We start from the raw sequence: 27,242 nt of genomic DNA, 5'->3' as shown, positions 1-27,242 counted from the left end.
TTCATGACCTTGGGGTTGGTAAGGAAGAGGTTGGGCTTTTTCTTGTTATTGTTTTTGGGTTTTTTGTTGTTGTTGTTGTTTGTTTTTTTTGTTTTTTTTTTTTTGTTGTTGTTGTTGGTGGTGGTGGTAGTGGGGTTTTTTTTGTTGTTGTTGTTTTTTTTGAAACAAGGTCTCTATGTAGTCCTACCTGTCCTGGACTCACTATGTTAAACCAGGCTGGCCTTGAACTCACAGGTTCTCCTATCTCACAAGTGCTAGGATTAAAGGCATGTTCCATACTCCTGGCAGGAAAAGGTTGTTTAAAGTAAGACATGACCAGGCATGATTCTGTCCTGCGTGTCTGTTCTGAAGAGCAGCAGGCATTTTCCTCTGTCCAGCTTCTCTCACACTGAAGTGCATGCCTCCACCTCATGGAAGACTCGATGGATGTGAACAGGAGCCCTCTCAGCCTCAGAACTACTTTTTTAGTTGTGAACTAAAAACTGACAGGATTATCACTTTAAGGTGGATAATGATGAGAATGACCACCAGTTATCACTAAGAATGGTTAGTTGAGAGACGGGGCAAAAGACAAATTACACATCATAAAGGCAGAAGCAATGAACTATGAAGACAGTCCAATCAAAGTAACACTGGGAACTTTGAAAATGTCTGTACAACCAACAGTTTCTTTTGGGGTCTTTGAAATTACACCACCTGTGGTCTTAAGGTTGAAGGTTCAGGCCTGTGCACATTAGTGGGCAGCACCTAGTAGCTGTAGAGGAAGATGCAGAGTCAGAAGATGAAGATGAGGAGGATGTAAAACTCTTAAGTACATCTGGAAAACGATCTGCTCCTGGAGGTGGTAACAAGGTTCTGCAGAAAAAAAGTAAAACTTGATGAAGATGATGAGGATGAAGATGGTGATGATGATGATGATTTTGAGATGAGGAAGCTGGAGAAAAAGTTCCAGTGAAGAAATCTGTATGAGATACCTCAGCCAAAAGTGCACAAAAATCAAACCAAAATGGAAAATACTTAAAATCATCAACACCATGATCAAAGGGTCAAGAGTCTTTCAAAAAAAGGAAAAAACTCCTAAAACACCAAAAGGACCTAGTTCTGTAGAAGACATTAAGGCAAAAATGCAAGCAAGTATAGAAAAAGGTGATTCTCTTCCCAAAGTGTAAGCCAAGTTTATTAATTATGTGAAGAATTGCTTCCAGATGACTGATCAGGAGGCTATTCAAGATCTCTGGCAGTGGAAGAAGTCTCTTTAAGAAAATGATTTAAACAGTTTGAAATATTCTGTCTTAATTTCTATATCAGTTGATATATCTGGCTGTCCTTTTTATAATGCAAAGTGAGAACTTTCCCTACTGTGTTTGATAAATGTTGTCCAGGCTCCATTGCCAAGAATGTGTTGTCTAAAATGCCTGTTTAGTTATCAAGGATGGAACTCCACCCTTTACTTGGTTTTAAGTATGTATGGAATGTTATGATAGGATATATTAATAGTGATGGTCAGATGTGAAAATGGTAGGGAGACAAATATACATGTGAAATAAACTCTGTATTTTAATAAAGTTAAATAAATAAAATAAAGTAAGGCAGGAGAAAAAAAATGACCATGAAGACAACTTTTAAAAAATTGATAATTTGTTTCTTTAATATTCATATTTTATGTGTATATGTGTATTTGTGTATATACATGCAGATGCATGTAGGTGCCCTCAAAAACCAAAAGAAGGTATTGGACCCCCTAGAGCTGCAGTTACAGATGGTAGTGAGCTAACCATGTGGGTGCTGGAAACTGAATTCCAATCCTCCAGCCTACTTGCTTATTTTTGAGATAGGGTCTTCTCTAACAGGCTAGTCTTGAACTTGTTATGTAGCTGAGGATGACCTTGAACTTCTGATCCTCCTGCCTCTTCCTCTCAAGTGCTAGGATGTATAACCACCATACATACCCAGTTTATGGAGAGCTGAGGATAGAGCCCAGTGTCTCATGCATGTTAGGCAAGCACTTTACAAACTGAGCCACATACATCTCCAGCCCAAATTGGGCTTTCCTGAAGTTGATAATTCTCTTCATTAGAAAACACTTATGATGGGCCAGAAAGGCAACCCAGTATAAGAAAGGAAACAGTTGGCATATAATGCAGACAGGCCCCATAGCCAGAGTAGGGAAATGAATGCAAATCAGTAGAAAAAGACAACCCAGTAAAAACTGACCAAAGGGTTATGCAGACATTTCAGAAACCCAGGGCTCTTTTGATGGCCTAATGAGCATATGGAAAGTTGCAGACTTGTCAGTTGTCAGAGAAATCGAAAGGCAAATTGAACCATCAGCACACAGTCATAAGTCTAGACAGATCTTTATAAACCAAATGGCAGGGCTCTGACTCCCAAAGATTGTTCTCTTAACTTTATTCATGCTGTGGCACCTGCCCCCAATAAATGCTTATTTTTGTTGTTGTTTTTTAAAAAACAGAATGCTGAGTGATAGGATGCAAAGCAGCCAAAGCTAATGAGAATGTGAATTGGCATTTCCTAATGCCACCCGTAGTCCCAAAGTTCCCTGCAGTGAGTACACCCATCAGAGGAGTGTGTTAGAATGTTCACACTAGTTCTGTTTATTAAAGCCACAAACTGGAACAACACAAATGTCCATCAACAACAGACTGGAATTAGGCATGGAAGGAAGCAGGAAAGAGGGGGGAAAAACTATAGTCTGAAGCTGCTTAAGTATCCAGAGTTCCTTCTGCTGTATTGTGACTTTGCTTTCTTCTTTACTGTTTTAAGGTTAAAAGTTCCAGGACAGGTAGTTTAAGCTTGTTGGGCAGAAGGGGGCAGGGTTTGTTTTTGTTTTGTTTTCTATTACATATGAACCAAAGGTGTTAAATGACTTGCCCAAGTGACAGAGCTTAGTCAGTGGTGGGGTAGAGACACAAACAACAGACCCAATTTCACATCACTGCACCAAACTTTGTGGAGTCAGGTTCAACTACATTTCCTTGTTGGACTGGCAAAGCATGAGAAATTTCCACCTAACCTGGGGAATGAGACTCTCTAGCTCCCATTGACCTCACAGTGGTTGTTCAAAACCCGATTCAGCCATAGTTCAGGTGTAGGGAAGGGCCAGTAGATGGAGAAGCATAGGTCTCCCATGTGTGCTAGGATCAAACTCAGGGCCTCACAAGTGTGCTCTGCCATTGAGCCTCCACACCCACCCTCTCTGTGCAAAAGTCATCTCTCCTCTGGAACACCCTGGGTTTTGTCTATCTAGTTCTAGGTCTTATCCTTTGCATTGTCCCTGCATCTCCGATTTAGGTGAACTAAGTGGTATGAAATGAGACTGCCTCGGTAGGTCAAAAGAAGTGAAGAACAAATCATCCTGCGGCGGTATTTAAATATTCCCGCCATCTGAATGTCTGTTCTGGAGTGAAGGTGCTGTGTTTTCCCGTTGCACAGTAGTGCCTGGCATATAGTATTGGCAATGATGAATCAGTAAGAAGTTGAGGAAATGTGATCCTTTCCCCGTGCTCTGAAGTCCACACCCGGTGCCAAGCAGGGGCGCCTTTCCTGCCGTGGCTCTGCTGGGTGGGGCTCGCCTATCTCCGCTTACGGGCCTCGCCCCTCTGGCGCGAGTTAATGAGATTAGCAATTAAAAGGCGGGCCAGCAGCGGCCAGAGACCAAGTCCTGACAGACACCGAGCGCGGGCCATGGAGAAAGCACGGCCTCAATGGGGCAACCCGCTACAGTTTGTGTTCGCCTGCATCTCCTATGCGGTGGGCTTGGGCAACGTGTGGCGCTTCCCCTACCTGTGCCAGATGTACGGCGGAGGTGAGTGCGGACAGGCAGGTCGCGGCAGGTGCCTGGACGCCGGATGGCAGTGGCGTTCAACCCCGCGCGCCCCAGCTGGGGGTGGCATTCTGTCCCGAGCGCCCCAGCTCAGGAAAGTCCTACGCGCTTCAAGGGCGAGTGGCTCTTATGACAGCTCAGAACGTCGAGGCGCAGGGACTTTTGCTCTAAGATACTGAGCCTGGAGGTCCTGAGCCAGAGCTGCAGCTCCAGCAGGTGCAGAGCAGCGGCGGGGAACCTGCTGTTCCGTGGCACGACAAGTGCCTCACCCCTCTACCGAGGTGCAAAAGTGAGCAGTAAATTGTTTAACAGGAACTTGCCATACATCTTGCAAATCCGAAATTTAAGTCCCTGACCACAAGTTGAAACACAAATCAAAAGGATTGTGAGTAATATTTCTTTAATTTTTCTTAATAAAAAAGATTGGTTTGTGGATGTGGAGACTTGGTTTGGGATTGGAATCATAGAAGGCAGGAAAAACAAACAATTCCATACCCGGATAATTTGTTTCTTGGTTCTGCTGTTGTTTTGTTTTGTTTTCTCTGACCGGGGATGGGAGGGGAGAAACGACTCGGGAAAGGTATGGGACAGACAGCAGCACCCTCACCCTGCATTCCCTTAGGGGAGCAAGGAGTGGGGAACTTCTGGGACTGAAATCTGTACGGCATAAAGGAAGTAAGTGTCAGCATATATTTTTTAAAAATCCTTTTCAATTCCATTTTCTAAAACCTTGTCTAAAGGAAAAGTCAGCATTCTAACTGAGGCAGAAAATGGCATGGTCACCGTCTTTTAATAAGATCAAAATGTTAGAAACTTTTTAAGTCCTTCAATAAATTGTGTAATATTCACCTAATGGTGCGCTTGACAGCCATAAAGGTAAAGTTTTAATAAGATTTTATCTTAATATTTCATCATATGTTAAGTGGAGGGAGAGGAAGTCTGACTCAAAACTGTAACATTTTTAAGCAGTTGTGCTTAAAATGAGAGAAAAGGAAACTAAGAAAAATAATCTAAAGTGTTCAGAGTGGTTCCCTGGGTCGTTCCTGTTTACCTAATGGCATGTGTGTCTATTGGGGGGGTGCGCATCTAATCAACACCGCTTTTCTTACCATCAGAACAGTTAAAGATGTTAAATTAGTGTATTACAAAATTTAACCTATTTAAGAAAATCTAACCATCCCTCCTCCTGTCATTCTAGCCAGATCAAAATCAACTCAACAAAAGGTTAATCTATAAATTTTTTTAAAAGTGCATTCTTGATTCTCTGGCGCCTTTATTTTAATTTGAAGTGTTCAAACAATCCATATGTAGAGGACATATGCCATCGCATGCTTCTAATGCTTCATAACTGGATTTGGAAAGAATTATTTTCACATTTTAGTACACCTTCCTTAATACCTTTATCTGGGTCCATAGTTCCCAGCCACCAGGCCAGGTAAACCACACTGTCACATGACTGCTTACTTTCTTGTTTATAGTCTTCAGGAGGGTACAAATGATGCTAAGTGGCTTTGAAGTTGAATATGTGTAGGGAGACCTTCAAGACACTGGAAGAAGAGAGCAAAAGAAATTCAAGGCCTGGAAGAGTGGATGGTTAGCTGGGACTGAGGGTGGAGTAGATGAGTGGATTAGTGTGGAGCAGGTGAGAGGGGGAGATTGTAGGCTAGACAGATAACAAATGTGTCCAGAATAAAAATTAAACTGTTTGTTCCAGCACAGTAGACATTTGACCGTCTCTTGCCTGATAGTTCCACTTTATCCTATGCAATTCATCTTCATCCCAATCCCCAAGCTCTTCCCTGCCTCAACTACCCACAAGTTGGGTATCTAACTTCCCACTATGTAGCTCCTTCCTTGGCTGTTCTTTACTTGGACAACTTCCTTACATGTTACCCTCCCCTGCTGGTCTTTCTGACTCTCCTAACCTGCAAAATCAAATGAACACTTGGTCACAAGCACTGGGAGTTAGAATTTTTCTCTCACCCTGCCCATCCAATCCCCCAGTGCAATAAGGAGGAAGTACACCATAAAAACTTACTGAATGAATAAGCATGACCTGCAATGAAAAGTATACATTCAGGCTGAGAAGATGGCTCAGGAGATTGCACATGTAGTGCAATTATGAGGATCAAAGTTTGGATACCCAGGACCCAGGTAAACATCTGGCAGATGTAAGGGGTCTGCACTCAGGAAACAGAAACAATATCCTTAGAGCAAGCTGGGTAGCTAGACTAGCCTGTTAGAAAACTCTGAGTTCAGTTAAGAGACTTTACCTCAGTAAACAAAATGGAGACTGATGAAGAAAGACACCCACCATCAACTTCAGACTTACACTAAATATGTGCACATGTATACACACACAAAGTCAGCAATTAAGGATGCTGGTGGCACTCCCACCCCACTCTGTATAGATCAACTGACAACAAATTATTAACATCACACCAAACCAGGTGGTTTCAACTCATTCTTTGCCTCCATGGTAAGGATGGACCAGCTACAACATGAGAAAAACTATGGACTCTAGAGCAGTGGTTCTCAACCTGTGGGTCCCAACTCCTTTGGCAAACCTCTATCTCTAAAAATATTTACATTATGATTCATAACATTAGCAAAATTACAGTTATGAAGTAGCAATGAGAATAATTTTATGGTTGGAAGTCACTACAACATGAACTGTAGGAAGCTTGAGAACCACTGCTCTCTAAAAGATGTAAAAAGTCTTCTGACATAGATGCAATGATGCCAGTCAATAAGGAGCTTGTTTATAAACTGCCAAAACAAAAAACAAAAAAAAACAAAAACAAAAACAAAAAAAACCTCCAGAATCAAACAAATTGTAACTGTTCCTTTCAGTCAGCCCTGAACAAAGAATGTTAATTCTGAGGATTACGTTCCAGGTGTCCTTCTTCTCTGCACAACCCTGCCACTCCAACCCCTGCACCAAAGTCAAAAAACAAAACCAACAAACATGATGAAGGAACTTTACAAAATCCTATTTTCAAAAAAGTCAGCAGACCAAAGTCCAAGGCATTAATTACTTCTAGGCTGCAAATGTGCTGAGTACAAATGTGTGATAACACACATGCACTAGCAGCTTACATAAATGTGTGTGTGCACGTGGTGTATTTGAATGCATGAAAAAATGTGTGGAAGAAAGAGCAGTTGTATGGCTGGAGAAAATATGGATTATGCATTTTCCCTGTCTTAATTATTCTTTAGATGATATTTGGACAAGGAAAAAATTAGAGGGCATCTGACTTTAAAGAGGATCAAGTCATTCTCAGAGTTAATGTTCCATTCCTCTTCAAAGCTCTCATTTCCCTCCAGGATAGGAACTAAGTTCTTTTAGCCCCCTTAATTCTGATAACCCAAATTGCTCAACATATTGCATCTTGATTAAAACCCTCCTCAGAGACCCATAGAGAGGACAGGATCTGACTTTTTGGGGGGTGGGAGGTTTGAGGCAGGGTTTCTCTGTGTAACAGCCCTGGCTGTCCTGGAACTTGCCCTGTAGACCAGGCTGGCCTCAAACTCACAGAGATCCACCTGCCTCTGCCTCCTGAGTGCTGGGATTGAACCACCACTGCCCAGCCAGGATCTGACATTTTTAAACAGGGCCTGTTGAGATTGATACTACCAGTTCACAGATCATACCTTGGAAGAAGGGTCAGGGTTGTTCAAATGTCCCCATTTTATCAGCTGCTGGGGGCTTGGCTTGCCATACTGGGTCCTAAGTCATAGCATTTGCTTTGCATCCTGGTATAAACATTCCCACTATGGATGGCTCCAGAATGCCACACAGTTCCAGGGTGCAAGACTGAAAAGAGGTGAGGATGTCTAGATGTGTGAGCTGCTCTGGGAAGGTCTGTATACACCACTGGAGTCAGGTGCTATGGTGACCATGGCTCAAATAAGCCTGGGTATGATGCACATCAAAGTGTCCAGGAATGGACAGGGACTTACCCTACAGTGTTTACTTAGAGTGTATGCATGCACACTCAGGCTGTGTCTTGGGCTGTTTCTATAGTGCTGGGTGGAACAGAACCTGAATGTCAGAGGTCAGACATTAAGACTCTAGCCAAAAGCCAGACAGTGGTGGCTCACGCCTTTAATCCCTCAGGAGGCAGAGGCAGGCAGATCCTTCCCCAGTATTTCCAGCATCAGTCCTAGTGACAATGTACTCCACTGGGCTTCTGGCATGTTAGTCAGTCATGCTGCAGCGCATTTTCTACAGATGTTCAAGTCAGTCTTCACAGTACTCCCAGGGTCGACCCTGTCTGTTACAGAGGGAAAACATGCCCAGAGGAGCAAAGATGGCTTCAGGAAGAATAATGAGGTTTCAACCATCTGTCTCCAAATGGGACTCTTTCTACAGCACTCTGTAGCTTCTGTATTTAATGTGATAAAGGCAGGAGCTCCTCTTGTGGTTCTCTCAGTCAGGGCTTCAGATGGACATTGGAGGGGGCCTGGCCAAGAGCTTGGGTGTACTCTGTGTTCTACTTTAAAGGTCCCATGTACCTTTTGTTCCAGCCTTTTCTCTATTTCTGCCCTTTCTGCATACTCATCACAATGTCTGATGTCCTCTGTGTATTTCATCCCTTCACCCTCCCCTGGAAACCTCCTCCCCAAATCAAAAGTATCCCATACAGCCTTCCTAGGCACCTAGGCTAAGCCATCTCTCCTCTCTGTGGTGATGGGTTTCACCTCATGGTAGAGAAGGTAAGTGACAAGACTCAGTGCCCATGTGTTGGAGAAACCTCCATTCACCTGCATGATAGAATTACCAGTAATTATAAAAAAAATTATATATTTATGCTTTCCCAGTGCCCCACCCCCAGAAGTCCTAAGGTGGTCTGGGTATGAACCTAGAGAGTTTGAAAACCTCCTTATGGGATTCTTTGCAGTCTGTAATCACCATCTTATATTTTGTTCTAAGAGGTAAGGGGCACAAAACAATTAAAAATGAATAATATAAACCTTCTAGGAACTTAAGTCATTACATAAATATTTACTGAGAATCAGCTACAAGGCAGGACTTACATTATGAGGGAGCTAGCAGAGATGGATACTACATTGAGGCAAGAACGGGCAAATGTATAAACATTCTACACATGGAGCAGGTGGAGCTTTCACAGAAGGCTATTTACTGAAATAATTGAAGAAGGACTTGATGTATGATGGAGTCTAGAAAGCCTCTAGCAATGGCATCATTAAATAAGCACACCAGATATAGTTAAGAATACTTAGAATACTCCAAGCAGAGTAAACTGTGCAAAAGGCATAGAGAGCATACATTTTAGGAAAATAGCTAGAAACTCCAGGTGACTGTGATACATAAAACAGAGACCAAGGCAATGGTTGGAGAGGTGAGAGGGGGTGAAGAGGCAGCCAGTATGTTTTCAAGGGGGCTTGTTCATGGGCTGAAGAAGAATTTCAATTTTTACTCTTGAGAGCAAGGCCAGGGTTAAGTGAGAGAGTGGTGTGTTCATCGCTATGAAGCACACAGCAAGATGATGGCTGGAGATAAACTGGGTAGTGGGTGAAGGAAGGATATTACAAGATAGGCATAGAGAAAGAACTAGGAGAGAAATTCTCAAAGTTTTAGATCCAGGTTATCAGAGACAATAAGAATGGTTTCAATTTTCCTTACCTGTGCTTCTGCTTTGTTTCTAAAACATGGATCTGAGTCAACCTGCCCGCCATGGGAACCTGTAGAGTAAACTGAAGTGGGAAGGAGGATAAATGAAGAGAATGAAGGAGTAGGATGGAGTTCTGCATTGAGCATAGCAGTGGTTCTTTAAGTGGTCCCCATCACAACAGGCTGCAGAGTCATCTAGGATGTTGTTTCTTAAATCAAGAAAGTGCATGCCTCAAGAAGGAAATCAAGTTAATGGATACCTGCTGTGGGTTTTGTAGAGGACAAAGGTATGTAAGTGGAGGGAGAGCAAGAGTCAGAAAACATGACATAAGTTGACTTTCTGTAAGTTGCTAACTTTGGGTTTTCTATCTCTTTTTTGAGTCTCAAAGAGGTAGAACTCAATGTAAGGGCTTGGCCCTGGGGATAAATGTCACAGAAAAGAATTTATCTACCAATGAGATCCTTGGGTTCAACAAACAGGGTACTGCTATGGTAATTATAAAGGTAAGTAATTGCATGCTCCAGAATAACCTATTATTTGAGTAGGAACTCTGGAAAATAGAGGAAATATATGAAGAATAAAATACAAAATCAGGGTCTAGAGATGAGGCTTAGTAGTAAGACATTCACCTAGCATGAGTGAGGCCCTAGGTTGAATCCTTAGTACACACACACACACAAAATAACAAACAACAAAAAATCCTTGAAATTCTACCGCCCAGAGATAATAACTGTTCCTACTTTTTGTCTAATAAGTTAGAACTACATTTTACATGCCATTTGATGTTTTGCTCTTAAAACTAACCTAGCCTAGGGGCCAGCAAAATGGCTTAATGAATAAAGGCTCTTGCTTCAAAACCTGATGACTTGAGTTCAAGTCCCAGAACTAAATGACAGAAAGAGAGAACCAACTCCTGCACATTGTCCTCTGACCTTTACATTTGACTTCTGCACACATGATTTGGCACGATGACTAATAGCACTCAGGTAACTGAGGCAGAGAGATTTGGGGTTCAAGATCAGTTTATAGTATGTAGTGAGATCCTGTCTTGAAAGAAAGAAAAGACAGGAAGGAAGGAGGAAAAAAAGGAAGAGACAAAAAATGGGAAAAAACTTTTGAAATCATTTTCAAAGTCATGTCATATTCTTTAAAAATATAAACTTAAATAGCTCTATAGCATGTCATTTATAGAGGTGACAACACATTTAAACATTTTCCAGTTGTGGAACTTAATTGCCTTAAGATTTGACACTTTATTATTGAATTGTCATATCTTTTAGTGGAAGATGTCAATCCATTTATAATCATTATCAGACTATATTCGCTGTTATTATTATTATCATCATTATTATTGAGGCAGGGTTTCTCTGTGTAGCCTTGGCTGTCCTGGAACTCACTCTGTAGACCAGACTGGCCTCAAACTCAGAGACCCACCTGCCTCTGCCTCCCAAGAGCTGGGATTAAAGGTGTGTGCCACCACCTGCTGGCTATTGGCTGTTTTATGCTATCTTGCTGTTTGATTGTTGCATTTTGATCTCTTATAATATAAAATATATTTGCTTTTTTTTTTCTCTCAAATGGTTACAAGTTTTAAGTTCTGATTTCACTCTTTTTGGAAAAAAAATGTATTTCCTCCATCAGTATCAAGAATGAAATGTTATCTTTGATATCACCCTGTGGAGTTGAAACTTTTAACTCGTTGGCATTCCATTTTATGTTGTTATAACTGAATAGCACCAAGTGAGTAATTTAAAGCATAGGCATGTGTTTAGCTCATGAATCTGAAGGCTGAAACAGTCTAAGAGTATGATGCCTGCATAGGCTGCTTTTATCATTGCTATGACGTAGTACCTGACAATGATAACTTAAGGAAAGAAGAATTTGGTTCACAGCTTTAGGGTAGCATCCATCCTAGCAAGGAAGTAATGGTAGCAGGAGCATGAAAGCTGCTGTTTTCCCTGCTGTCACCACCACTTTCACATCTGCTAGCATGTCTATGCACACACACAGGTGTGTGGGTGCATGTACACATGTTATCTACACACATGTATGTGATGCCAGAGGTCAACATTGTATCTTCCTTAATTGCTCTCCACCTTATTTTTAAATTTTTTAAAACATTTATTTTTATTTTATGTCTATGAGAGTTTTTTCTACATGTATGTCTGTGTACCATGTACAAGCCTGGTGCCCATGAAGGCCAGAGGGCGTGTTGGATCCCCTGGAACAGGAGTTATGGATAATTGTTAGCTACTAGGTGAGTGCTGGGAACTGAACCCATGTCTTCTGCAAGAGCAGCCAAAGCTCTCAACTACTGAGTTGTATCTCCAGCCAGCCCTTGTACTTTATTTTTTGAGACTGAATTCACTGAACCTGGAGTTCTGCTAAGCTGGCTGGTCAACAAGTCCCAAAGACTTACTGTCTCTGTCTCCTCAGTGCTGGGATGGAAGGCATACTCAATTTTTTCTGCAGGTGTTGGGCATGTTTGTAGGGCAAGCCTTTTACTGACTGAACGATCTCCTCAACCCCTCTTTGTCCTTTTTATTCAGTCCAGGACCCTAGCCCATTGAATGGTACCACCCATATTTAAGGTAGGTCTTCCCTAGTCAGTTAAATCTCTCTGGAAACATCCTCACTGACACATCCTCAGGTGTGTTCCTACAGTGATTCTAAATCTAGTCAAGTTAACAATGAAGACTGCTCATCAGAGCCAGTATCTGCTCTGCATTATGCTGTATTATAACATGACAAAGGATCTCACAGGCTGAAACAGAACAGCTCTACCTAGAAAAGCTTGCTTTTATTCCAAAGCCATTCCACCTATATGTTCCATTAATTCATTAATCCAGAGTCTCCATGATCCAATCATCTCTCATAGGTCCCACCTCCACCTATCATTACCATATGAATTAAGGACTTGAGTTTCCAGCACATGAAACTTGAGGGACACCTTCAAACCACAGCATACTTCCACTTCTTGCTCCTTTCCTTACACTATTCTATATAGCACATTTAAAAAAAATCTGGGATTTCATATATGTGACAATGATTATTTTATTATTAATAACCATGTTCCCCTATTTATGAATTCCTTTTCTCTTTTATATTATTTTCCCAATGAAATCATCAGTATTATTTTTGCACTTCATTGTTTTGCTTATTTATTTACTGTTGATTGCTTATTTTATAACACAACTCCATACTTGAGTTCTTTCTTCTGATCCAATGCTGCAGCTCATCAACAAATAATTCTTTCAGGAACAGAAAATAAAGGACCCAATGTTAAGACTATCTTTCCTTTGTAGCAGCATGAATGGATTGCAATCTCCTTTGCTCAAAATCTATAATTTTTTTATTGTTTTCAGATGTTTAATTCTGTGAGGAAGAATTCTGTAGATAATTTTATTAATTCTTGGGTACCCTAGGCACTTAAAGTATCATGGAAATATATGTGATGTTTTATATAATGTGATGCTCCCAATCACACTATCAGGAATTATCTTACAAATCTCATTGTTGCACATGTTCCAAATGTTGTGTCTGTGGTGTTCTCTCCCTGTCAGTTCTAGATAGAGCAAGGGCTTAAGCTTGCTGGCCATGCCTTGTCCACCCCTTGATTCTTTCTCTGTGAGCTTAATTTACCATTATGACTATGCTCTACTTTTTGCTCCCACTAGGCTTTAAATTTAACAATCATTTTTTTTCATCTGTAAAGAACCTGTTTTCTTCTGCGCTGTTCATCATCATTGCCTGATGATATACAATAAACATAAATCCTCTCTGCTTTCTTCTCTTTCTCACAGCAAGTCTATTTTAGAGGAAGACATTTGTTCTAACACTGAAGGGTTTTTTTGTGTTTATCTACAGTGTCTTATCATAAGTTCAAAGAATACTTCTCATTGCCCATTTTTATGGATAGACTTTCTCCTATCTTATCTAATGCACACACTGAAGGTTTGTGTGTGTGTGTGTGTGTGTGTGTGTGTGTGTGTGTGTGTGTGTGTGTGTCTACAGTGTCTTATAAGTTCAAAGAATACTTCTCATTGCCCATCCTTATGGATAGACATTGCCCTGTCTTATCTAATGTACACACAAGTAAAGTCAAAGGAAGTTAAAATAGTTCTATGTGAATTCTTAGGCTTTTTTTTTTTTACATCTATTTATTTTGTTTGTGTAGCAGTCAGAGGACAACTTTTGAGAGTCAGTTCTCCCCTTCTAGCATGTGTGTCCCAGGAATCAAACTCAGGTCATCAGGCTTGGTGGAAAGCACCTTCACCTGCTAAGCCATCTTACTGGGCCCTATGTGAATTTTTAGGTGCTCTATTATTAGCAACATAAGTGGCTTTCGAGAAATTTCCATCATTATCCTACAGTAATATCTTTATTACCTACCCTCCTATAGAACCACTACTGTAGAACCATTATCACCAACAGTCTGTGGAGGACATGCTCCTTGTCAGACCCTTTGTTAAGAATTAGGGCCGGGTGGCAGTGGCTCATACCTGTAATCTCAGCACTCAGGAGGCAGAGCCAGGTAGATCTCTGTGAGTTCAAGGCCAGCCTGGGCTACAGAGTGAGATCCAGGACAGGCACCAAAACTACACAGAGAAACCTGTCTTGAAAAACAAACAAACAAAAACAAAACAAAAAACAACAAAAAAAAATTAGAGGGCAGTGGTGAGCCAGATAGAGTCTTCTTCTGTCCTCAGTGGATGGCTTAAAAGAAGTCTGGGAGCAGCACAGCTGTAAATAGTACAGGGACAATTGTAAATGGAAGTTTCCTGTCCTGACTGCCCAGTCCTAAATAAACACACAGAGGCTTATATGAATTATAAATGTTCAGCCAATAGCTGAGGCTTATTACTATCCAGCTCTTACATTTTGAGTTAACCCATATTCCTTATTTACAGTCTGCCACATGGTGGTACCTTTATTAGTATGGCACATTCATCTACTGCTCCCTCTGGCTGGCGGGTGACTCCTGACACCGCCCTTCTCCTTCCCATCATTCTTAGTTTGGTTGTCCTGCCTATACTTTCTGCCTGGATACTGGCCAATCAGCATTTTATTAAACCAATTCGAGTGACAAATCTTTACAATGTGCAAGAGGATTATTCCACAACAGACAATTACCCCAAAAGCAGGAACTATGAGACTAAAGATGAAGACCCTTCCTCAGTATTTGAAGAAGTTATTGGAAAAAATGGTATGCATAAAAGGTCCAGTAAGACCTGAAAGATACTAACCTGCAGTCACCAAGTACTCCCTGGGCTCCAGCTTTGTCCAATACCATGCAGAGCTGAGTAAGAACAAAAGCTTCCTCAGTGGTAAGGAGACATACCAGGAAAAAATTGTGGTTACTGCATTTTCACATAGCTCATTACTCAAAAAGTAAGTCATACAGAGTATAGGGCAGAGAGGGAAGCCTGTAAGGAAGCCAAATGTGTGCAGAAAATGGAAAGGAGGAGACAAAAGTGAAGGTGCTAAGGCCTCCTAGCCAGGGAACAGCGGCCACAGAGGGAAAGTGTAAATTTTATCTCAAATATAAGGAGCAAAAGAAGAGGGTTTAACCAGGGAAGAGACAGAGGGGTAAAGTAGACGAGTACCACAAAACCAGGGAGACACTTATAAACTGGGAGCCAGAAGACAAGTGTGGAGATGGAATGGTGCATGATACAATGCTGGTAGAGATATATTGGCAGACTTCAGGGAATTAAGGAATAAGAACTATGTTACTTCCTCCCAGCCATCCAAGCTTACACATACAGGTGGCAGGGATGCTAACAAAAAGTGCTCATATATGCTCTAGTTATCTGTTGTGCATGACAAACCACTTGAAATGAGAGAGCATGTCACAGGCAGAGGAACTATAAACACAACTAATGCACTAATCGGTGTCTTAGGTAAGAATTATTGGTTCATATAAATGACCACACAAAAGAATGAGAATCAAATTCTCCAAGTCTAATGCAGTGGGTAAGCATGCCTATAATGCAGCATTTGGGAGACAGAGGCAGGAAGATTGCCAGCCTAAGCCATACAATGAGACCATGTTCTAAAACAAAAACAAAAAGTGCCCCCTCCAAATTACTTTATTGTTTCAAAGGGAGGAGTTAAGTTTTAGCAGAGAAATCTAGCAGACACCACTTAAGCCACATGAACAAAGTCAACAATACCAAAAGAGGCAAATGGGCATCTTGTACCTCTGCAGGAGGGCATCAGGTCACTTTGGTGTTCCTGCCACAACCTCAAATGAGAGACATTCCACAAAATAAACTCACTGGCAAATGTCTAAAGTGTCAAAATAACAAAAACAAAAACAAAAACTGAGGAAACTTTAAGACCAGATCTGAGAATCTGACTGTAAGCTGGATCCTACTCTGGGAAACTGGTAAAATTTCAATAAATCTGTATAGTAAATATTCTGATTTTGTTAACTGCATTGAGAGTCTGTCAGAGAATCTTGCTTTTTGAAACTTGTTCCCCACTCAATAATGTTTAGAGGTAGGATATTTCAAAAGTGATTAGGTCATTAGGGTTTTAGCATTGAGGATAGATTGTTATAATCACAGAAGTGAAGTTTGTTATAAAAATTGAGTTCACATCTTACTCTTGCCCTCTGCTGCACTTGTCTTCAGTAAGAAAGGACTCAAAGCCAGCACTGTGCTCTGCACGGTGCTTCCTCCAGAACAAAGAGCCAGTGCATTTCCGTTCTTTATAACAGACCTGATCTCATGTATTCCAAGATGCAACGAAAGTGCACTAAGATGTGTTATTTACGGAACATCTATCAGTTTTGAGATTCCTCTATAAATGCCTCATATAACACTTTCTCAGGAACATGTTTTATATATTTTTTCCAAGTTTGCAGTTGTTCTTTTAGTTCTGCTAAGTGTTGTTCATGGGGGGGAGGGGATGTAGTGTAGTTCAGTCTATTAACATTTTCTTCTATAGATGGTGCTTTTACTTTTGTATCTAAAAACATCTTTGCCTAACCTGAAGTTTTAAAGATTTTCCCTGTTGCTTCTTTAAGTTTTAAGCTCTGGGTAGTAAATACAGGTCTATGATCTATTTTCATAGTTTTATATAAAATTTGTAATATGAATTACATTTAATTTATCTGTACAAGCATTTTCAGTTGTTTTAGTGTCCTTGTCAAAAGGATGACAGAGCTCATTTGCCTGAAATGTGTAATTGGGGGTTGGGAGAGTGATGCAAATGATTGCTGAACAGTGCTAAAAATCCCCATTCCCACTTGGCACCAGGCCTTGGATTTGACTTGGCCCCAAACAGCAGTCAAGTAAGTAGGTCCTGTCACAGAGACAAGCTGACCATGGGACTCACTAGGTCTGCTGTGGTTACTGTTTGACACTTCAGGTAAAAAAAAAAATGAGATTATTTTATAACCTCTGAGGCTTGGACTACTATTCCATACAGCTTGTGGGAACATAGCCTTTACTAGAAATAGATAAATAGATGTATGGGTAGACAGAGGGACAGACAGAAGAAAAGAAGGGTGGATAGATGGATGAATAAATGAATCAAAGGATGGTCAGATGGGCTGATGTATGGTGAGAGGAATTGTAGAAGGGAGGGTGCGTGGAAAAAAGAAGACACAAGGGCAGAAGAATGGAGGCTCAGTGGAAAGGTCTGAGGCTAGAAGGATGGGGTAAAAAAGAGGACTGGATGGGGGAGAGGTAAGGTGATAGAAGCATAGTTGCATAGAGTTAGAGGCAGAGTAAATCCTATCTCTCCACACTGACGTGATGTTCCGCTCTGGCATCCCACAGGGAGTTTCCTGGTCCCCTATGTCATCATGCTCATTGTAGAGGGGATGCCACTCTTGTACCTGGAGCTGGCTGTGGGACAACGCATGCGGCAGGGCAGCATCGGTGCCTGGAGGACCATCAGCCCCTACCTCAGTGGTGTCGGTATGTGGGATCCTTTTCAGTTCCTCAGACAGAGACTCATGTGTTTCTGGGCATCACAGGTGTGTGGGGTGCTGTCCATAAGCAAGACCTGTGACTGGGTTAACTGACAGCCTAGGGAGGGCTACCATGGAACTTGGGCAGAGAGGGCCCTGAATTCTGACCCCCACATGGAGCCCCCCAAGGAAACTCCACCTCAGGGCATCTCCACTCTGGACCTCAGCTTGAGATTCTGTGAATGACTGGACGTAGCTGCCGGTCCCAGAAGCATTCATTCATTCCCAACCACCTACCATCTGGGGATGTACACAATTGCCCCTGCTTACTGTGTGCCTGATGCTGAGTATGGCCTATGACTGTGTAAGCTCATTTCATCCTCACCACACCACTTAGGGGCTTTGGGACACCACAGTGATGCCCGTATGCAGAAGCCAAGGCACCTATGCATACCAGGTGTGGCCCAGTCACTGCACCCTTCCAGAGTGACCTTCAGTCACTGGTACCTCCAGGGTGTGGTTTTCCTGCTTTGAAAAAGTCCAGGATCCAGGGCCATCAGTGGCCATAGATATTCTGTGTCCCTTCATGCCCCAGAAAGGGGAGCAGACTGGCAGCCTGAGAAGTGGTTCATGAATGAAGAAGGGTCAATTTGATGTGACCTATTACAGCTTTAGAAGAAATGTGTGAGGAGCATTAGGAGTCATCTTCAAACTGCCTCCTCACTATGAAGAGCTACGAAAGACATCACAGAGTCTGCTGAGGCAGCAACGTATGCTGCACATTGGAAAGACAGGGGAGGCTGCTTGGCCCATTGGCCACTGACACCCATTTACTGGCCTGAATTCCTAGTGGGGTGGAGGGAGCTGCTGCTATGTAATGATACTGATACTGGTATAATCCACCATTCCCAAGGTCAACAACATAGAGCTCTCCTGGTTACATGTAGGATGACAAAGTTTATCCGTACTCTTGAGGGCCAGTGTGAGTTCACTTTAGAGCAACCTGATTGTAAACTCTGTCTTTTTCACAATGCTGCCGTGGGACCCTCATAGGTCAGACCAGGCTGGAGGTAGGGGTTATCTGTCTGCTTCCCATCTCACACTCCTGCCACATGGAATGGGTTGACTCAACCTCCAAAAGGAGCAAGTATCATGTCAGGCATGTGGCTGGCACTTCTCCATAGCTCTCCTGGGTAGTTTGGGGCAAGCTCTGAGCTTCCGTTTACTCTTTGAAAGGCGGACAATACTGTTGTGAGAACTAATGACACACAGAGTACTGAGCCCAAGACTTGACACTTAACTGTCAAAAAGCTGTCATTAGTCTCCCATCTCAGATGACCAGCGGTTAGGGGTAAAACCCTGAGGAAGAGGTTGTAGTTGTTGTATCGGGTCTAACGAAAACCTGAAGGAAAAGTGTTCCTGTTTTGGGATATCACCATAGTTCTGTCATTCCAGTGCCACTGGTTAAATCACATACATCTGATCTTTAGCCTGGCCCTCTGCTTACTAACAGGTGTTGCTAGTGTGGTGGTCTCCTTCTTCCTCGCCATGTACTACAATGTCATCAATGCCTGGGGCTTCTGGTATTTCTTCCACTCCTTCCAGGTGAGCCAACCTCTATCCAGAGCAGAAGCAAAAAGAGTAGAAGATACAGAGCCATTCACCAAGTGGGGAGTTGGTGGAGGATGAGAACACCATCCTGTAGGAACCCTCTAAATGAGGGGAGAGGCTGAGGTATGCCACACATCTCAAACCAAGCAGAGACATCAGAATCTACTACTCGTCACAATGTGAGCTACACAATGCAGCTGTATGTGTGTGCACATTTCTGAGGAGCAGGTCCACAGCACTCATTGGAATATCTACAGAGAGTGTCCTGAAAATATCACAAAACTTTTCATGACAAACGCAGGAGAAAAATCAGTGGCAAGGACTTATGGGGATAACTTCACCATTCCAGCAAGTCTGAAGTGGTTATTTCTTCTCCTGTCTTGTTTCTACCTCCTCCCCTTGCCATTGCCATTTGTCCTTCCATCTTCCTGATTCTAGGCTGACTCCAAAGATCCCCAAAGTTCACCTAAAAGGAGCAATGATACTCTTTAACACTGTAGGGGCTATTTTCAATGACAAACATTCTAAACAATGTATTATCCAAATTCTTGTTACTGATTTTCTAGAAGGGTCTAGGCATTGTGGAAAATAAATAGAAGAACCACAATTCCACACTGAGAGCTGGTCTTTGTACAAAGATAAGGAATCTCCCTCTCCACCACTCATGTTCTATTACCCCATCTTCAGCCTTTCACTCTCAGAGACTCTAATCCCACTGCCTCCATCTCAGGCTCTTTCCAGATGGAAAAAGAGCAAAGGCTTTAGGAGGTACTACTTTAATATCCATGCATTTCATACTTTACAGGTTGTTGAACTTCTCCTTACCCCTGCACTAAATCCCCTTCCAAGGTCACAAGATAATGACACAGCAGATCTTCACTTACACTTCTATGGGCCAGGCATGTCCCTGGAACATATAAATCTACACTCACATGGTCATACACACACATGAGAGCTTTTGCACAATCCTACAAGCTACAAGCTACTCTACAGGACTCTACTTCATGGGGTGGGGGGGGGGGTCCTTCTTTAGCCAAGCAAATGTAGGGACCCTACCTTTACCTTCTGATGCAGATGAAGAGAGAACTGAAAGTTTCTCAGTTGTTCTATTGAATCTATTCTTACATGCCCTAGAGCTACTTCATGCAGCACGTACATTGACAGGAACATTAAAAAACCTGAGGTCCAGCTCATCTCAAGCAAAAGATCCCAGAGATCCTGGGTACAGCCAAGATATCCTCAGGTTTGCAGCCAAATATGTGAAACAGAGTGAGTTAGAGTGGCCTCAGCAGAGGGACCAGAGAATGCACTAGGTGAGGCAACTAAGTTTATGAGGTTTTCTGTTTCTTGGCTGGGACCTACTGCTGGTTTTCACCAGGCACCAATGTCTCCCTCCTGTGGCCTCTCCATCTAAATAAACTCATCATTCCAAGATTCTAATTCAAGTACCTTCACTGCTTGATTTTTTGCTTGTTTTTAAATGTTATCTTATTTATTTTTGTGTATGGGTGTTTTGTCTGCATGCCTGTGTACCACATGCATGCATGGTGCCTGCAGAGGCCTAGAGAAGGTGTCAAATCCCCCAGGACTAGGGTTACAGATGGTTGTGAACCATCATATGGGTGCTGGCACTCTAACCTGGGTCCTTTGGAGAAACAACCAGGACTCTAAATTAGTGAGCTATTTCTCTAGCCCTACAATGGTTTTGAATAGGGTCGAAAGGTAGCTACAAGGATCTAGAAAGTCTAGGCCAGGAAGCCTCTGCTCCACTGTACTCTGTTGCTTAAAGCAAGCCACACTAGCCCATATGTACAGGATTAGGTATAAATAAAGCCTCCTGTCAAAGCCATTTCCTATCATCCCAGACCTTGGCCTTCCCCTTACTTCTCTGTTGATTCTCAATTCATTCCAAAGGATCCCCTGCCGTGGTCTATTTGCCCACTGAATAGTAACCAAACAGGCTATGATGAGGAGTGTGAAAAGGCTTCGTCAACACAGTACTTCTGGTACAGGAAAACACTCAACATTTCACCATCCATCCAGGAGAATGGAGGAGTGCAGTGGGAGCCAGCACTGTGCCTCACCCTGGCCTGGCTGATGGTATATCTGTGCATCCTGAGAGGCACCGAATCAACTGGCAAGGTGGGCTGGGGAATGTGATGGTGATGCATCTGGTGGGTGGATGAGTAGCATCTCAGCTCTGGCCTTGATCAGGGGCTGTCTCCTGCAGTCCAGAAGTAGAGGCTTCTTGGATCAAAAGGCATGGATGGTGTTATTGGCATGTTCCTCTACTAGCTGACAGTGACAGTTGATAGAAAGGTTGAAGTTGTAACACTGAATCTGAAATGAGATGTCCCAGTCAGCTCCCAAACACAGCTATACCAGGGCATTTCATGGAGATCTTTAAACATCTGACAATTCAGTCCTTCCCCCTCACATGCCAGAGCTATTATTCTGTGGAGAGACCTCAACATGGACAGATGAGCCAGCTTCCAGTGACTTTATTATGTGGTTGGACTTGAGGTCCCATTTCAAAGTGTTTTTAGGGACTCAATGAGACCTAGAACTGTTGGATTCTTCCTTGGTTTGTTTTTTGTTTTGTTTTGTTGTTGTGCAGTTTGGGGTTTTCATTTTTGTTTTGGCTTTTATTTTGAAAGTTTCCCCTTATATAGATCAGGCTAACCTGAAACTCACTATACAGCCCAATCTGGCCTCAAACTCATAGTGATCCTCCTGATTCAGCCTTCTGAGTGTTAGGATTGCAGACCACAGATGTGCCACAGTACCTGGATTAGGCCTTTTATCTGCCTAAGTTCTTTCTTCCTGTTGGATCCCTAGGTTTCCATTCCTCCCAGGGCTGAAATAGGGCCTGTATTTCTATCACCTCACCTGTCTCAAGCTGGAGTGAATGCTCCATACACAACTACTCTGCAAAGCAAATCCATAGTTGACCACATGCCCACAGTGTCTTATTCTTGTAACAGCCCCTCAGAGTAGATACATGATGACACTCCCAAAAGGCTTAGATAGGTAAAGTGATCTTCCCAAGATCACAGCTACAGACAGCAGAGTCAGGACAGATTTACTCCAAGGACTTCCCATTTTTCTTCTGAGAATCTCACAAGCCCCTAGATCTCGCTCTCCTGATCATCTGAGCTGCCTTCTCTAGCACTAACATTTTTTTCCATGAGGCATCAAGCTTAGAACAACCTATGTCATCAAGATATTGCATGACAACCCCAGTGCTGTGCTTGGTATGACATTTTACATTGGTTTCTAAATCCCCATAGTGGCCAGCATCTTATCCCCAAAGCACTTTGCCTCACAGTTGAGCAGAAGAATCAAGGTGCTTTCTCAACTGAGTTCAGACCTTGCAGCATCTGCTCTGTCCCAACCTAGACCAAGCATGATCCAAACAATCTAAAGGTAATGTCTGTACTCTTGAATATTAAAGCAGTCCTTTCCTCTCTGGGCCTCTTAATTGTGAAATTAATTAGAGCCTGGACATGATACCATATCAATCCTTACCATCTATTTTCTCTGCAGATGCTATGACCCCCTCCCTGACAGAAATGCCCCAGCAGTTCCATGTATAGGGAAAGATGCTGCCTTTTCCTTTTCTGTTGAAATCTCTCTTATTCTCCTCTGAAATTTAATTATTGATCAGAAGTTATTAGTCCTGATAGGTTAAGCTAGATCACATGTCCAGCCATCCTTCCCACAAGGGAAAGAAAGGAGTCATTTTTGTGGAGACTCCAGAAAGCCTGTGAGAAACATGGTCTACTGTGTGGGGGAGGGAAATTCAGAGCTTTCCGTGAGTATCCTCTAATTGCCCAGTGTTATGGACCTGGATCAGCCCTTCCCCATATCCCTGAATTTCTTTCACATCACTGACCGAAGGACCCTTATCCATCCGTATCTCTATCTGGTCTGATATATTAGATACTTGGGTATGTTTATTAGTTCCCTTAATGTATAAGATGCCATGTTAAACACATAGCCCACATTCTGCTCAGTCTCCCTCTGACAGTCTTAGAAATTCATGAAATATGGTGCCATGCCAAGGATGAAATGGTGAGACTGAGCATAATTCAAATATATCAAGACGTGGATCTCTAGCTGTGTTTCTTAGAGGTGGATCCAAGAATACTGATAAAACAAAAACAACCTTGCCAAATTTTTCTGCTTTATCCATGAACCTATGCATACATAGGAAGTTATTTATCCAAAATTTCCCACCCAGGCTAAGCAGACATGCACCTGAAAGTCCTTATACTTTGAGGGTTTTCAGAAGTCAGGATGACCTCAAGTCTGGGATGCCCCTGCCAAAGCAAACAAGAACACATCCTTAAATTATGATGCATATCAATAGGGAAAGAAGATTGGCTTAACCAAATAGTGACTTTTTATGAAGAACATACAAAATCCCGCCAGCAATATCTATTGCATTTATTGTAGGGACTTTGTTTCATACATTGCTTTCTACCCACGGGCATGCCAAGCCATGCTTCTCTCAGATCCCATCCTGGAAAGCCGGCTCTTCCCTGAGTCATTGAATTAATTTCCTTTTTAGAGACAATATAGAACTTGTAAGTGATTGGTCTTCCTGCTTTTCTTGGGACCCCAGAAAGCTCAGAGCCAAATTTGGCTCAAATACTGAACAGAGAGACTCACATGTTTTGTGGGCTCCTCTAGCCCTTTTTAGAGACAGAGAGCCTGGAGGAGTGTGGAAAGCAGAAGTTGGGTACTTGTTGCCTCTAATCCACTGAAGAAGAAATTTCATGATAGCAACAGATATGTGTAACAGTGTCCCATACTGCCTTTCTCCAGACCACATTCAGACCCTGTGTCCTACTCAGGATCAGTGCCACCTGCAGGTGTCAGCAGCTGTAGATGCATCCTTTGTGGGAATGGTTGTCTGCTCTTCCATCCCTACCTCTCCAGCAGTCTTATTCTGTTCCTGGATGCCCACAGGTGGTCTACTTCACCGCATCAATGCCTTACTGTGTACTTATTATCTACCTGGTCCGTGGCCTTACACTCCATGGAGCCACCAATGGCCTGATGTACATGTTCACACCCAAGGTATGGGCTGCAAGGGAAGGGGACTGTCCCTTTCTGGGATTCCTGGGAGGAAAGAGAAGGGGTAAGATCTATAATCAGCAGGGCTGATATGAGCCCAAGACTGAGCCAAAGGCAGTGGAGATCCTGAGGGCCCAAACTTCCTCCTTAGACAAATCATCCCATTTTTGTACATCCCAGGGAATGTACAATGCCTTGTACATTCTGGAAGTTAAATAAATCCTCTGCCCATCCCCTCCTGCTGCCCTCACTGCCCCGATGACTAATGCCTGTGCCTTCTTTCTGGTCTTTCTGCTCCAGTTCTAACCCAAAGCCATGTCCAGACACTCTACTAAGCTAGGGACCATGGGCACCACTCCAGTCATCTCCCTTATCTATCCCCATATTTCCCTAGACCCTTTCCCTCTAGGTTGCCATGATCCTCTCTTTAACTTTTCCTTTCTAGCCACCCTAGCCAGTGTTCTTCAGTGGTAATGCTATTGCATTTGGAGTAAGGCACATTCTTTGCTTAACAAACCTTGTGGCTGGACTCAGATGACTGTAGCACCTTTCAAAATATACATCCATGTTGCAAAACCTTAAGTATCAGTACTAGGGTCACCTCAGACTTGACTCCACATCCAGGTCACATCATCTAAATTTCTGTGCATTAAGAACAATGCAGTGCCTGGCTGGTGATTCAGAAGTTCTATGGGTTTCAGACTATTTGACTAGACAGTATTTAATTGCACTCTCCATGGGTATGGTGACATAGAGTGTATGAGTGGTTTACCTGCCAGAGAATACACTGGAGACAGTCTGGGACAGGGACCTGGACTCCAGCCCCAAGCCACCCTGACTTCCTGTATAATAGAAGTAATTTCTTCTCCATCTCTGTGCCTCCATCTTCTGGGAGGGAGAGTTTGGGATTAGAGCCCAGGATTCCTCAGCCCTGTCCCTACTGGCCTTTTAGATGGAACAGTTAGCCAACCCCAAGGCTTGGATCAATGCAGCCACGCAGATCTTCTTCTCACTGGGCTTGGGGTTTGGCAGCCTGATTGCTTTTGCCAGCTACAATGAACCCTCCAACAACTGCCAGAAGCATGCCATCATTGTGTCCATCATCAACAGCTCCACCTCCATATTTGCCAGCATTGTGACCTTCTCCATCTATGGCTTCAAGGCCACCTTCAACTATGAAAACTGCTTAAACAAGTGAGTCTAAGTTGTCCCTCAAAACCTTGGGCCTCAAGTGGGAAGGCAAGGCTCCAAAGCTCTGAGCTGGAAGGGTGACTGGGAAGGACTGGGTTCCCAGAAGTCAAGGGGTAGACTAAAGACTCCAGTGTTGAGGTCTACAACTTCTCTCAACTACATAATTGCTGCCTTTTACCAGCACTAGAAACTGACAAAAAGTTAAGGCAGTTTAAAGTGGTCATTGCACTTAGCAGAAAGGGGCTTTCAGCAAAAAATGCCAATGTCTACAGTCCCATTCCCCATCTTAAGTGTAACCAAGGTCTCTCTAGCCAAGTCTCAGAGACTATAGTTTACTGTCTTTGGCTTCCTTCAAAACAGAGGACCATCTTTCAGATGCTAAGATATCCAGTAGGGCAGTCACTTACACAAGTAGCTATCTCTAAACAAGGACTGAAACTAATGGAAGTCAATATATATTCAAATCATTTAATTTGCACAGTGATATAAAATTAAGTTTAAGAATTCTAAGCCAAATGTATTGGTACATGCCTTTAATCTCACCATTCTGGAGGCAGAAGCAAGTGGATATCTAAGTTTGAGCATAGCCTGGTCTACACAACAAATTCCAGGACAGCCAAGGATGCATAGTGAGACCCTATCTAAAAATAGGTAAATATATTTAAGTGATTCTAAATTTATCTATAAATTTAGTTCCTCAATGGCATTAGACACATTCAAATGCTATTACCACCAATGGGTATTAATCTGGTTATGAAATACTGAATACTTCCAGCATCCCACACAGTCTCATCAAGGCCACTTATCTTTTGCGAGGTAGTCTCTTTCCTCATCTCTGCTCAGATCTGAGGCTTCTGCACAGGCATCCAGAGTTGTTCTTCCCTCACTGGACAGGAGGGGAAAGGCTGCCTTATACCCACATTCCTCCCAGGTTTTAAAGCCAGTGGTCTTTTTAGTCATGAAGGTCAAGATGATGGTCTGCTCTGCAGGGTGATTCTGCTGCTGACCAATTCTTTTGACCTTGAAGATGGCTTTCTGACAGCCAGCAACCTGGAGGAGATGAAGGACTACCTGGCATCTACCTACCCAAGCAAATACAGTGAAGTGTTCCCACACATTAGAAACTGCAGCTTGGAATCAGAGCTGGACACGGTAAGAGGCCTGGAAAGGGTGGGGACTGCCTTTCTCCACACAGTTCATAATGACCTGCAAGAGCCTTCACACAGTCCATGAAGACAGGAAACTGGATTGTTTTCCCTGCAACAGTGGTATGAGAGACTGGAGTCCTGCTCTTCCAACTGCTACTAGGAATCCTTTTCATTGGAAAGCTCCCCCAGCGTCCGAGTTTTCCCTCCTTTTCCTCAGCAATTTTGAAGATTTTTTTTAAAGTACTTTCAACCATCTTCAAAGAATTTTTTTTATTTTTTTAAAGATTTTATTTATTTGTTGATTATATATACAGTGTAGCATGAATCTTAAAGTCTTATTAATAAAAATCAAACCCGAGGCCAGTTATTGGGGTGAATGCTGGAAGATCAGAGAAGCAGAACAAGCCCCAGTTTCCTCACCTTGCCAGTTCCTCAGCTGGTCTTGTTTCCTCAGACTGCAAGCTTCTTTGTCCTCATCCCAATGGCTCTCAGCTGAACTGCTGCTCCAAAGCCTAAAAGCTTAACCAGCCAATGCTTAACTAGCTCTGGTGCCTGGTTTTCACGCCATATATATCTTTCTGTTCTCTGCCATCACTCCCTGGGATTAAAGGCTCTCTTTCTGGGATTAAAGTTGAGTCACCATGCGTGGCTGTTTCCAATGTTGCCTTGAACTCACAGAGATCTGCCTGGCTCTGCCTCCCGAGTGCTGGGATTAAAGGCGTGTGCTACCACTGCCTATCCTCATGTTTAATACTGTGGTCATCCTGTTCTCTGACCCCAGATAAGTTTATTTTGGGGAACAC

General features: G+C 42.7%; 1 protein-coding gene and 1 pseudogene across 3 annotated transcripts in view; both read left to right on the top strand.

Moving 5' to 3' along the window:
• The first annotated feature begins 260 nt into the window (after nt 1-260).
• LOC118586960 lies at nt 261-1,584 on the top strand (annotated as a pseudogene).
• A 1,989-nt stretch (nt 1,585-3,573) lies between these two features.
• LOC118586959 (sodium- and chloride-dependent transporter XTRP3A) overlaps nt 3,574-27,242 on the top strand; it is a 39,645-nt gene continuing 15,976 nt past the window's right edge. The window contains exons 1-8 of one of the 3 annotated variants that reach the window (XM_036192430.1): nt 7,414-9,769; nt 9,864-9,986; nt 17,274-17,414; nt 18,921-19,012; nt 20,933-21,160; nt 23,993-24,103; nt 25,053-25,294; nt 26,281-26,443. In XM_036192430.1, coding sequence (XP_036048323.1) covers nt 17,300-17,414; nt 18,921-19,012; nt 20,933-21,160; nt 23,993-24,103; nt 25,053-25,294; nt 26,281-26,443 — 951 coding nt within the window. In that variant the 5' untranslated portion in view covers nt 7,414-9,769; nt 9,864-9,986; nt 17,274-17,299. Of the gene's footprint in view, nt 3,827-7,413; nt 9,987-17,273; nt 17,415-18,920; nt 19,013-20,932; nt 21,161-23,992; nt 24,104-25,052; nt 25,295-26,280; nt 26,444-27,242 lie in introns of those variants that run through there. The other 2 variants (XM_036192428.1, XM_036192429.1) reach the window with 2 other exon arrangements.

The sequence above is a fragment of the Onychomys torridus genome, chromosome 7 (assembly GCF_903995425.1).
Source record: "Onychomys torridus chromosome 7, mOncTor1.1, whole genome shotgun sequence".
NCBI classification, from domain to species: domain Eukaryota; kingdom Metazoa; phylum Chordata; class Mammalia; order Rodentia; family Cricetidae; genus Onychomys; species Onychomys torridus.
Note: the sequence above shows the minus strand (reverse complement) of the source record. Positions and strands in the feature narration are given on the sequence as shown.